Consider the following 13,526-nt stretch of genomic DNA (forward strand, 5'->3'; position numbering starts at 1 on the left):
GTGAAAAGAGAAGTAGATCGGGGTGTCATCAGCAAAGCAGTGGTAGGAAAACCTGTGTGCCTGAATAATAGGCCATAAGGATGTTGTGCAGATGGAGAAAAGAAATGGTCCAAGCACTGATCCCTGAAAGACCCCTGTGACCACGTCGTGAGCTTTGGACAAGGCCTCTCTACATGACACCCTGAAAGATCTATCGGAGAGGTAGCATTTAAACCAGAGAAGAGGGTTATCAGGTATCTCTGATACGATAGCTAGCAGGATCGTATGATTGACAGTATCCAATGCCGCAGATGAGTCTAGCAGAAATAGGACGGAGGATTTGCATTCTGCCTTAGCCAGCCATAGTGCTTCCGTGACCGACAGCATTGCAGTCTCTGAGGAATGCTTGCTTTTGAAGACTGACTGGTTGGCGTCTGGTAGTTTATGCTGAGTTAGGAAGGTAGGCCGCTGGTTGAAAACAAACCTTTCAAGTGTTTTTGCAATGAACATGAGAAGTGAGACTGGTGTAACTTTATTCCACAGAAGGTGGGACAGGTAGAAGGACTTTCTAGAGATGAGCATGGCTGAAATAACATAATAATGTTATTTTTTATAATTAGGACTGTATATAGTTTAATAGTGTGCAATTCAATTTATTTATTGAATTATGAGAGTGTATTGAAACAAAAAATACTGTAGTATGAACTGCTCTACTTAATAAGAGTATCAATTAAACAGTCAACCTTAATCCTTAATTATTTCCGACTGTCACTGAGAGGCCCATGCATATGACAAAGAAAGTCTATCCGCATTGGTCCTCTTTTTTGCATTCAAAGTTTTGATTGGCTCGCAGATAGAACCTTTTAGAACCAAATGGTAATTTGATTTTGAAGATATAGCCTTTTTGTTTACCTTAAAAGTCCCAAAATGTACATGGCATAATGTAGATAAATTATCACAAATGAGAATATGTGATTGACTATATTTTAAAACCAAAACTCTTCGAAAATGTTGTGTTTGAGGTGGTCCTGAAGGTAGCTGGCAACAACTTTCTACATAACCTTAGAAAAAAATGGCAGGTTGGATATGAGCCTATAATTAGCAGGAGTTTGAGGATAAAGGGTTTCTTGAGTATAGTGGTCTGATTATAGCTGTTTTAAGGGCAGACGGTATGTTGCCAGACTGAAGTGATGGATTTATTGTCTTGGTGATAATGGAACTGAAAGCAGAAAAATTTGCTTTCACCAGAGCTGTAGGGAAGGGGTCGAGGGTACATAGGTGGAGGATCTCATCCCTGAAGGCGTCCTCAACATCAAGTTGAGGGACATATGGATAGCAGAAGACCAGCCTCGAAATACTAGACTGCAGGTCGGCAGTTAGGACAGACGATGAGGAAGGGACAGAAAGGGAGGAGCAAATTTTGGTTCTAAAATTGGTAAAAAAAAAATGTTGCATTATTCTACTGAAGTCCCTGTGAGACGAGCAATTTGACATTTAAGTGGATGATTTATGGTGGAGAAAAACTGTTTGTAATTGCCAGGGCTATGTTTTATAATATGTGGATAGCACTCTTTACAACATATGATAAACTTGTAAATAACACATTTATTTAAACATTATATATTTTTTATCTACATTTTTACTAAACTAATTAGTGCATTATTATTTATTTTTCTGTTTTTCTTATCTTAGTGTTTTATTTCATCCTTAATGTTTAATTATATGTATGGCTGCACTATCATGTATGTTTGCACTATGTGTGTGTTTTCTTCTGCAATGAAAGCTTCTGAGAGTGGAAATGCTGGGTGGCTAGTCATTTTGGAAAACCACTAGCCCCAGTATCAAGCTCTGTTTATAAGAATAAGTGTATAATTTGTTAACTTTATTATTCATTAGATTTATTGATTAATATAAGTTGGATGATTTATAGCATTTATAAGTAATATTTGGTATAATAATTAATGCCCCACCAAGGTCCCTAATTTATTTTCATGGCCATGAGCATCATTCAAAGCAATATTAAAACATCATAGCAGCACCATGCTAAATGTCAAAACATGTTAGCATTGTGATGAAAAAGGTCACTGTCATGAAGCAGAAACTTGGCAGAGAGCAGATCCACATGCAAACAATGAATTTAATAAAGTAATCAAAACAAAGAACAAATCTCAGGTAATCCATAAAACAACAAAACAATCACAGGGAACTTGACAAAACAATGACTAACAAAGGTACACTGGAAAGACTAGGGCTTAAATACACAAGGGATCAACGAGAAAACAAGAAACACTTGGTGAGACAATCAACAAGGGCAAATTAACAAAAAGACTAAACGAACAGGAACGGGAAATAACAACTATCAACTACAACTCCACACAGTACAGAGGAAACAGGGCTTGTGATAGAAGAGCCCCCCTTAAGGAGCGGCATCCCGACGCTCCTAACCAATTGTCCAGGAGGGAGGTGGGGCAGAGTCAGAAACAAGGGTATGGACGGAATGCAAGGCCCGAGGAGCAGGCAGGTCTGACCGGCAAGGAGGAGCAGGCAGGGATGGATGCCATGTACGAGCTGGCAGGGCGGCCATGGCTCCGGCAAGGTGTCCATTTTGGCTGGTGGCTATGGATTGGCAGCAATCTTGCCTGGAGACTCTGGTGTGACGGTCATCTCGGCTGGAGACTCTGGTGTGGCGGTCATCTCGGTTGGAGAATCTGGTGTGGCGGTCAACTCGGCGGGAGATTCCAGTGTGCCAGTCATCTCGGCTGGAGACTTTGGTGTGGCGGTCATCTCGGCAGGAGACTCTAGTGTGGTGGTAATCTTGGCTTGAGACTCTGGTGTGGCGGTCATCTCGGCTGGAGACTACCATCAACGTGGGGCATGCAAGTTGCCGAGATGGGCCTGGCTCCTTGGACAACGGAGCCTGAGGTCTACTGAACCTTCATAGAAGTTAACAGCAACAAAATGATTATAATTTTATGCCGTAATAAAATGATAAGCATACTTTTGAGAATTTAAGCACTTTTGTGCGTAATTTACAATTAAGCCTAGTTTTGATTTAAATGGGCACCAAATTACAATTTACGGACTACTTTTTTGCACAATAAAAATTTTGTAGTTAGAAATTGTTGAAGTGTAACGTCACATATAAACCAAATATTTACGGAAGCCTATCATCAGCAGTAACTGTGGGCCTAAAATACCAGACTCGCTTAATTAGCGCACCTCTGTGTTTGCGTCCATCTGCCTTGTGTTGTGCATGTCAAAATAAAATTATCTTTTTTATTGCATTGGCGGTTGGCAACCAACTGAAATCTCGTATAATATGTAATTTATTATGATTTTATTATGCTAGCTGCATTGTTTTTAATGATCATTTGTTTATAAATCTTTTTTAATTTGTACCATTTAAAACCGATTATCTTAATTATAATTAGGTACTATTCTATTTAATGAAAACGTATTTTAACATTAGTATGTTATGAAAAATAAGTTTAAATCAAAAACGTTTTGAAATTCACAATATTTAAACACAACTTTTCTTCGCAAATGTAAAGACTGCTATTGCACTATTGAAGGTTAATGTCATATTAACGTTACTACGCATTACTTTATGGAGATATTGCATATAACTACTAGCCAAATGGTGCAACCGAATAATGTACAGAGCTAGTAACTTAGACTGTTGTGTGGACTTAACATTCACATTTAAGATGAGGCCCTTGAGGGGACGAGGGAAATTGCTGGATCCATATTTTTGATCAGTCATTCTGTCATGAAGCAGAAACTAGGCAGAGAGCAGATCCAGATTCAAATAACAAATTTAATTAAGTAAACAAAACAAAGAACAAAACTCTATAACATTGAAATGTATTTAAATTTAGTCATTTTTTCTAGACACTTTTATGCAAAACGACTTACAAATCATGTATAAGTAATGTCATGTATTCATAGAAGAGATAGGTTTTAAGTTGTTAATTTAATGTTGTGAGAAATGTGGTTGACCGAAATAAGTTAGGAAGAATGTTCCACCGGGAAGGAGTTGTGAAGAAGAATAAGCGGGAAAGCGATTTACTGCCCCTTTGAAAAGGGCAATACAAGACACCGCTCGTTTGCTGAATGCAGGGTGCTTGATGGAGTGTAGGAGGGTGAGAAAGTATGCCGGACCAGATCCAGTGATAGTCCTGTAGGTAAGCATTAGTTACTTGAATCTGATCCGGGCTTCAACCGGTAGCCAGTGGAGGGATGAAAAGGGGAGTCACATGAGCACTTTTGGGCTGCTGCATTCTGAACCAGCTGGAGTGGTATGTTAGCCTATGCATGAAGAGATCTTCCTAATGTTGAATAAGGCATATCGGCATGACCCGTTGTCTTTGAAATATGATCATTGAAGGACAGCTGTTCATCAAATATGACTCCAAGGTTCCTGGCTGTTTTGGCAGGAGTGATTGTGGTATTACAAAGTTGGATGAGATCGTGTTGCAACGTAGGGTGTGCCAGAAACACGAGTAGCTCTGTCTTGGCAGGGTTCAGCTGAAGGTGACACTCTTTCATCCAAGCTGAAATGTCTTCTTGGTAGGCTGTAATGCGAGCTGCTACAGTGGTATCGTCTGGGTGAAACGAGATGTAGATGTGGGTGTCGTCAGCATAACAGTGATACGAGAAGCCGTGTGCCCGTATGATGGGTCCTAAAGATTTCGTGTAGATGGAAAAAAACAGCGATCCAAGTACCGATCCCTGAGGGACCCCAGGTATCATGTGGTGAGCAGTGGACAGCGAGCCCCTCCATGACACCCTGAAGGACCTGCCGGAGAGGTAGGATTTGATTCCTAAAGATGACAGTGTTGTTAGCAGTATCTGGTGATTGACAGTGTCGGACACTGCAGAGAAGTCTAACAGAATCAGGACTGAGGACTTAGATTCCTTCTATGAATGAAAGCAGTGCAGTCTCAGTGGAGTGGTTTGTTTTGAAGCCAGACTGCTTGTCAACCACTGGTTTATTCTGGGATAGGTGGGAAGATATATGGTTGAAAACTGCCCTTTCAAGTGTTTTTTCAATAAATGGGAGGAGAGAGACAGGTCTGTAACTGTCAGTAGTAGAGGGGTCCAATGTGGGTTCCTTGCGTAGGGGCGAGACCTGGTCCTGTTTGAATGTGGATGAACAAGTACCGGTGAGCATGGAGGTGTTGATGATGTGGATGAGTGTGCTGGACATGGCCTGAAGGAGATGGAATGGGATTGGGTCAAGGGGACAGGTGGTGGGGTGGCTGGAGAAAAGTCTGGTGACTTCGGTGTCAGTCAGTGGGGCAAAAAAGGAGAGTTCGATGTTTGAAGTGAGGGTAGTGTGTACAGAGGTCTGAGGAGCTGCAAATGTTTGGTTGATGGTTTTTGTCTTCTCAGTGAAAAATACAGCTAAGTCCTCAGTCAAAGATGAAGTGGGTGGGGAGGAGGGGGGATAAAGAGGAGAGTAAAAAGTCTTGAGCTATGGTAACACAGAGTATTGAGAGTAGTAACTGGTAGTCCCTTAGATCAGCAGAATTCTTGGTCTTGAGCTCTCTCCTTTCAGCACCCCTGAGTGTACCCTGTTGTTCACATAGACAGCCAGAGCAGGAGGGGTGGTGCAAGCTGGTCTGGAGGACAAAGGTTGTCTAGACAGATGTAAGTGTTAAGCATAAGATGTCGGTGGCAGTGTCAACATCTAGAAATTCAAAGTTGGAGGAAAAAAGGATGTCACTGGTGGTGGTGTAGGTGTAGTGCATGAAGGAGGTGTGACTCTAATGTTATCTGTGGTGCAGTTAAGGGTGTAGATGAGATCAAGCTGGTTTCCTGATCTGTGAGTACTGGCTGTGGCGAGGTGCGTGAGGTCGAACAAGGCGGTTAGGGTGTGGAAGAAGCATAGGGTATCTCCAGGTGGACGTTGAAGTCCCCAAAGACTAAAAGAGGTCGGCCAATCCTCCGGTAATGATGAGAAATGTAAATCTGACAATTCAATGAAGTTGTGCAGAGGACGTGGGCCGCGGTAAACTACAACAACACTGAGCTGAGTGGGAGAAGTGATGTTAACAGTGTGGTATTCAAATGAATAGTTGTTGCATAGAGAAGATAGTGATCAATATTTCCAATTATTGTTGATTAGTAAACCTGTTACTCCTCCTCTTCCAGTTTGGCAGGTAGAGTGAGAAGTAGTAGTTTGTTGAGACAGCAGCAGGTAAGGCTGAGTCTTCAGGACATATACATGTCTCAGTAAGACCTAGAATGTGAATGTCAGACTGGCTTGCAAAAGACCAGAGACCCACAGAGAGAGACAGAGGTGTATAAGGGGAGGTGTGAATGGGACACGCGTGAAAGTGACAGTGTTGTGCCTTGGGTGAGAACAACGTCTGCGGTAGAATACAGGAATAAACGGGAAAAGGTATCTTAGATATACTGATATGCCTTGCCGGTGTCTTTGCTCAGTGGAGTCGCGTAGGTAGAGTCCCAGGTCTTTAAACTCGTCAGTCTTCACACCACGAGGGCTGACGCTACAAGGCTCAAGTATGTGATGAAATTAGCATGAACCGAATGAAGCTGAACACGCTTCGCGATTAGCAAAACAAAGCCTGAACGACTATAATGTGCCGCGGATCAAACAGCGATCAACTAGCTTCGTGCTTTTAAGTGCAAAACTATGTCTAGCCGTAACAACCGACTAACAGCAACTTAATGTGACTTCAGTAACAAGTCCCTAACGGTAGAAAAACACTAACACCTTGGCACTCAGTCAACAAGTAGATTCAATAAATAAGCGCAAATAATCTTAACTAACAACAGGCAACAGTGTAGTCAAGAGTTAAACAAGGTAACAGGGTAAATAGCGAACTTACGCACTACTGCAGACTTCTGCTGACTAATTGCTTCTCCAAACACAGGGAACTTGACAAAACAATGATTGACAAAGGCACACTGGAAACTGGGGCTTAAATACAAAGATATAAATGAGAAGACAAGAAACACCTGAGGAAAAAATCAACAAGGGCCAATGAACACTACAAGAATGACAAAATGAAACAGGAATAACAATTATCAACTAAAAGACCACACAATACAGGGGAAACATAAATGACAGTAACTCACAATAAATCATGCCAAATAATAGAACCATGTTACATAATGCTAAAACATGTAAGTCTCTTGTATTTCTCCCTACCATACTCTGAAAGGGTCGTCCATCCACATCAAAGTGCCGTTCAACATAAGTAGAAGCCAAGAGATCACTGCGTGCGCACACACACGCACACACACAAAAGTAGATTAATATGTTGCGTACAGTGAATGATGATGCATACATTTTCTTCTAGCACAAATAAAATTATATTTGGTTATGGACGTACTGATTGAGCTCCAGGTCTAAAACAAAAGTCATCCCAAACGCCTTCAGCAGAAAAGAGACCTGAGCCAGATGAATGGGCTGAGAGAGAGAAAGATAAACAGATACATGGTAAATTGGTTACATGCTTTATAAAAATGTTTATTTTATGCAGATAACTTACAAAAGAGATGATCAGTAAACATCAGTGGTTTGTGGTCCATATTAGCTATAGGTTCTCTATAGTTGCATACCCAGGTCATCTGTGAGACTAAGTTTGGGGACTTTGTAATTAATATTAAACGGGTCCATTATAACCTTTTACAAGATCTTGATTTTGTGTTTACCTGTGGGTAGGGTTTATTCAGGGGTTCTTATGTATATTCAGGACCTGCTGCTTCTCGTTTGTGAATGACATGAATGATCAGTCATCTCGTTCATACACAAATGAAAGGACCTACTTGGTAATACAAATGGTTGTACTGTAATTCTCATTCTCAAATGATAGTAACATTGTAAAAACCTAAATGACCATTTTACCAATATGATGATTTAACTATGGTTTGCAGTAAAAAAGTTTCCTATTGAAATCTTAGCACTGTTTGTGATGGGCACATATTTATATAACCATATTCACAGTAATTCAAGATTATGACACATTTATGAAACTTAAACATGCTAACCCATACAAATAGTTTGTTGTTGTTGCTAATACGGCTGTTGATTATTTTTTGCTTTTATTAAATATGAGAAATCAGTCACATCATGTACTTTTTAATCTGCACCTCATTCTGGGATCACTGTCATGCTGTAAAAGACTGACCTAAGCATGAGCCAATAGTCTCTGAGTGCAGGATGTTAAAAACACTATCATTGGTGTGAGCTAGACATGCACCGATTCTAATTTTCTTGGCCGATTTTGGTTTCCGATTTTATTATAAATTAAACCTGATGATTCCGATTTTCTATCCACAACCTATAATTGATAGTATATATATAATAACCATATGAAAACAAGTAGAAATAATAAATATAATTTAAATAAACATCACTTATTTTACCCGTTTCTCTTTTGTTCTTACCTCACAAAAGTCTAAGATTTACAAGCCTATGAATAAAGAGTACTCTAACTTTATTGTTGTCTGTTACTGTTCATGTTCTAACGTTGCTTTATTGTTTTTTTTCTAACATTGCTTTGTATTCTGAAATGTAAGATAAATAGTCTTTAATCTGGGTCTGTAGTATTAAAAGAAGGGGGTTGGTTAACTTTAGCTGCAACTTCAATAAAATGTAAATTAATTTTTAAAATTTTTAAATCACATTTCTTGGGCTAGTAAAGAACTGAATCAGATAATCACATATATAGGTTGATTTGGTTGGATTTTAACCAAAATAACAAGTGGAAGTTGTGTTTAATGTCATTTTACCTACGTGAAATTACCATAGTTTTAACGTAAGACAACCACTCAGGTTAAATGGAATTTATGTTTGTTTTAGAGTGAACGACTTGAACATGAGTTTAACATGTGTCCGAGTTTTTTAGCATCACTGATAGCATACACCCCCCAAGTAGACAGAGCATTGAGAGATGACCTAGAGTGCATCTTTTAACTGTACATTACATGATGCATGTGCGTGCACGTGAAGTCAGCGGATATGAGAGATGCTTGTCAGTCAGCAGAGACTCGCTATGGTGGGCTTAGTGTATTTCATCATGCATCACGTTCTGGATATAAATCATGAGACGTTTTGCTCTGGTCTCGTGAGATGTCGCGGAAAGTTTTCCAGTGTAAGGTTATACTACTACTTTTTAAGGTTAGGCTATACCTTCATTAACTCTTTGTACATCATGAAAGTAGTCAAGTGGTCAAGTGCAAAGACCACAAGTTGGGGTATTTAGACGCAGCCCTAATCAGTCGCCTGACAGAATTAGACATCTCGTTGATGAACGAGCATCTTCTGACCGAATGAATTAGAGAAAGCGTGTTAATCTCTTAATACAGCATGTGAGTCACTCTTGTTCGCAACAACAGAATATGATTTATTGTAGCGTAATATGCATTATTATTAAAATTACTTATACTACATTTCGCCACCTACTGGCATACATATTTATTATATGACAAAAATGGTCACTGAACGAATCAGTGCATGAGTCTGAACAAAATAAACAAAATGTGTTTTCTTTACCATATAAAGGAAAAGTTTATAAGGTTTGGGTAATTATCTTGCGCTGCACGCTCGACTATTGACATTGGTTCAAGTGAGGACCAGAAAGGGCTTACAATATTCCATGCTGCACTAAAATCTCTCATGGTGATGGTGTGTTCATTGCACACGTGCACGTGTGTTTGCTAGCACCTTTTGAGATTATTGCCAGTAAAATGTTTCTGACCTGGGTATTCAGTTATTTGATATTCATGTTTCTGTTCCTTTTAGAATAACGGTAAAGGGAGTCGAGTGGGAAAAATGGAATCGAACACCCCTAACTTCAGCTGATCTGCCTGCTGCCTCAACTCTGATTGGATTTGTTCACGAGCTAGGTGTCAGACTTAAACTAAACCATTAACCATTTTTGGCGAGGGGGAATCACAATTATTTATTTGTTTTTGCCAATTTGCATGCTTTTGTGGATTTCATTAAAATCACACATATACAATTTATGTATTCAAATAAAATAAAAAGGAGGAGATTTTATAGTATAACTGTTGGATTTTGTGAGCCTATTATTGTCACCACCTTTCACCCCACTAGCAGCGGCCCTGCTGCTGGGTACAAGAGATGAGCACTGTGGGTGTGAAATATGATCAGTTTGCAACATTGGGAAAGGTACAAAAAGTACGTTCTTATGAACGGTGGGACAAACACTCAATATTGTACTGTGGATATATCAACTTGACTGCTGGAAAAACACTCAAGATTATTTTTATAAGATGTTTGCATAAAAATGAACACAAACTTTTAAGAAACCAACAAAATTATACAATCAGGAAAAATAAAAACATTCTGATAATGAAAACTATAAAATAAATTTCAAGAAAGTACCGTGGTTTTCAAATAAACATCATTTTTATTTAAAGTTTGGTTTTGCGAATAATAATTTATGAATTTGCTGCTTAATTTTTCATTGGCACTTTCAGAGTTTCCATTTACGCTTCTCAAGTTTACAGTCAACTTCTTATTATTCCTTATTATTATTATTAATGCTGTTGCCCAGGCCTTAGAATACATCATTTTATGACACGTTCCTGTGTGTATTTATAATTAATGGTTTACGTGCTGCGTTTAAAAACAAAGATTTTTATAACAATATAAATATGCAATTCCAACATGTTTATGTTCAGATGTAACAATGAAATTTAGAGCCATTCAGTAACAGAACACGGGGTCATTCTTTATAGTATTATTTTTTTTTTTATTATTAATGCTGTTATATATATAGTTTTTTGGCTTTGATAAAAAAACGTAGCATCCGACAGAGACTAACATTATCTATAACTGAGACACATCCATTTATTGATCACAAGTCATTCCTTCCCAAAGCAATCTTTCACTTTTCTGCGGCAAGTAACTGATGGTGCATTAAAGTATACACTTACAAATATAACCTTTAATGGGCACTTTGCATCTCTTAAAAGCTTTTACTTCCAAATCTGTCTCTGCTCTATAGTCTGTTATGGATAAGGTTTCCATGGTATATGTCCACAGAGTTCCAATGTCGAAATAACTTTTATCAATGCTGTAAGTACATTTTTATATGGTGGATCAAATCATTGAACTTAGAGAAGGACCAGTAAACTGCTACTACTGCTCCCCAAAATAGATTTTTTGATATACTACAATGTTTTAACCAAATAATTTAACAAGCCAATCATCGATTGAAACAGGTAATATGTATACTATATGGGCAATTGGTTTACAACAACGTTTATGAGTTTATGCTGGTATCCACGCATACTTTCAAGAAACCAGCATTTAGTCGATTGTGATGAGATCTCCTTGTAACCCATGTAAACATGGCAGCTCACTTCTTCTATCAGACAGCTTCGTATTGTTTCCAGATGGACCGTTAAAGAACGCAACACACTTGTCTCCCGGAAATCCTGTAGAATTCAACCAATCAGAGGACAACTTTAAATCTGCTGAAGTGTTTCCAGTTAAGTGTGATAAGATGTTCAGGCAACGGTCCGTGGGGACACATTTTAAGGGTTGAGACTATTGAAAGTCGTGCAATACATTCTGTGCTTTGAACTAAATGGCCCAGTAAAATCCAAATGTCGACCCTACATTAAACAAATATATATTTTTACAAAAGGTTTTTAATACACTGATAGCAAAAATTTAAACATTTTGTGGTTCAAATACCCATTTGAGGTCTCAACATTTTCAAACCATTATTTTGGTGAATGATTTTCCATTTTCCGTAGTCAGGTAAGTGCTATTTTAGGATAGTTCCATCCATTGATATTCCCGATGAATGGGCACATGAAACTTAATTTGAGTCTTCCCTTCTCCGTTTGTTGGGTATTGTTTCTTCTGATTCATGCATTTTATTTCACAGAAATCCTACAAAGTTTGCCAACAAGGATGTTAGCAATGTTGGTAACAAATAGATTCTCTGAGCATGTATACTTCACATTCATACTGCTCTGTGTTAAACTAATAAAAATAATGGATATTTCAATTTTGCAAGACTGGGTGAGCCAATTGACACTCTTAATGAATGCTAGTCAGTTGCTTGAAATAGACACATTCTATTTCTAAAGAGCATTTAAAATGGGTTTATCTACTAAAGCTTCTTTGGTCCACTTTTAGGGATACCTTATTAAAGAGATGACCATAAAGCTAACAGAGTATAGGCCTTTACAGTTTTTGTTAATTGTTTAAAGAATAACATGCACTAACAATCCGCACAAAAAATCTTGCACAAAAATACCAAGACAATGTAATAAAGAAAACTTTTGATTTAAAATTGAAATAGAGAGTGACTCACATGAGCTCCATCAGCATCAGTCTTCGCAAGTGTACGCAGGTGCTGGTGCGGCAGCTCTACATCCGTGTCAGTCCCTTGCAACAGACGCTGAGGCTGCGTGCGCTCCTCCGCACAAGTATTCTGCTCACGTCCCTGCTCTAATCGGTCCCAACTAATGCTTTTGCCCAAGCCTTTAGAATACAAACAAAATTAAATGACACATTCATGTGTGTATGTACAATTACTGATTGAAGCACTGCCTTTCGGAATGAAGACAATTCCAACACGTTTATACTTGATGTGGACAGAACACGACAGAACATCCTTTCAGATTCTTTGCACCTGTTGGCGCATATGATACCTATAACACATCAAACTGATACATATACATATCATGAACCTGGTTCAATCGCGACACCTGTCCCTCACCTGTCAAGACGAGTCGCGCAGTGACCGTAGCCCACAGGATGAGACCATGCGTTGCCAACATAATCACACACTCCTGCTGAATTAACCGTAGCGAAAAAACGCGACATTTACCGCTTCAGCCCAATCTCGACGCTGCTAAACTAAAAAGGAGGCCGTTAACGGAGATACATTTGCAGTAATCCGCATCCGTAGAATGCAAAACGATAATGATGGGTTCACGTTTTGAGCCGCTGCTCGACACGTAGTGAGGTTTTCTCGTGTTCCGTTAGGGCGGAGATTGCGGGTGAAATTCGTTTTGGTACTGATGCGTTCCTTCTGCCGGAGTCCGACCCGCACCTCCCACTTACTCCCCTCTCCTCCTTTACAGCACTAACATGCCAGATTATTCAAAACTCCCCATTCTGTACTCTTACACATAAAGCGTTTACATTATATTTCATATTAATAACGATAAAGGTATTATAATTATCAAAATATAACATCAGTGTTCCAAGCTACAACGTATTTCACCCTTACAATGCAATATGCAATTTGATCAATCGTTAATGAATAAACGTTATAACCCTTTATAGAGGGAATACACTTGACGTCACTTCACACGTCATGTGAAGTTGAAGCGAGACGCGCCCAGTCAAAAGAGAATGTGAAGCTGACGTCACGCCCTATGTTGCATGTTGCGGTGGCGCCGCCATCTTTGGAGGTTTATACCCAACTGCTATTATTGTTTTGATATGTACCGCTACTTGTTTTGTTTGATATATGCAGTGTTGGGTGTAACTAGTTACTAAGTAATTAGTTACTGTAATT

At 39.0% G+C, this 13,526-nt stretch overlaps 1 protein-coding gene across 1 annotated transcript in view; it reads right to left on the reverse strand.

Annotated features, from left to right (window-relative positions):
* Nucleotides 1-13,056, reverse strand: part of adam11 (ADAM metallopeptidase domain 11) — a 70,275-nt gene extending 57,219 nt beyond the window's left edge. The window contains exons 1-4 of the mRNA XM_056771224.1: nt 12,720-13,056; nt 12,312-12,481; nt 7,344-7,420; nt 7,160-7,226 (exon numbers count right to left, since the gene is read on the reverse strand). Coding sequence (XP_056627202.1) covers nt 7,160-7,226; nt 7,344-7,420; nt 12,312-12,481; nt 12,720-12,780 — 375 coding nt within the window. The 5' untranslated portion in view covers nt 12,781-13,056. The remainder of the gene's footprint in view (nt 1-7,159; nt 7,227-7,343; nt 7,421-12,311; nt 12,482-12,719) is intronic.
* Between the last annotated feature and the right edge of the window lie 470 nt (nt 13,057-13,526).

Source organism: Triplophysa dalaica, chromosome 17 (genome assembly GCF_015846415.1).
Source record: "Triplophysa dalaica isolate WHDGS20190420 chromosome 17, ASM1584641v1, whole genome shotgun sequence".
In the NCBI taxonomy this organism is placed as follows: Eukaryota; Metazoa; Chordata; class Actinopteri; order Cypriniformes; family Nemacheilidae; genus Triplophysa; species Triplophysa dalaica.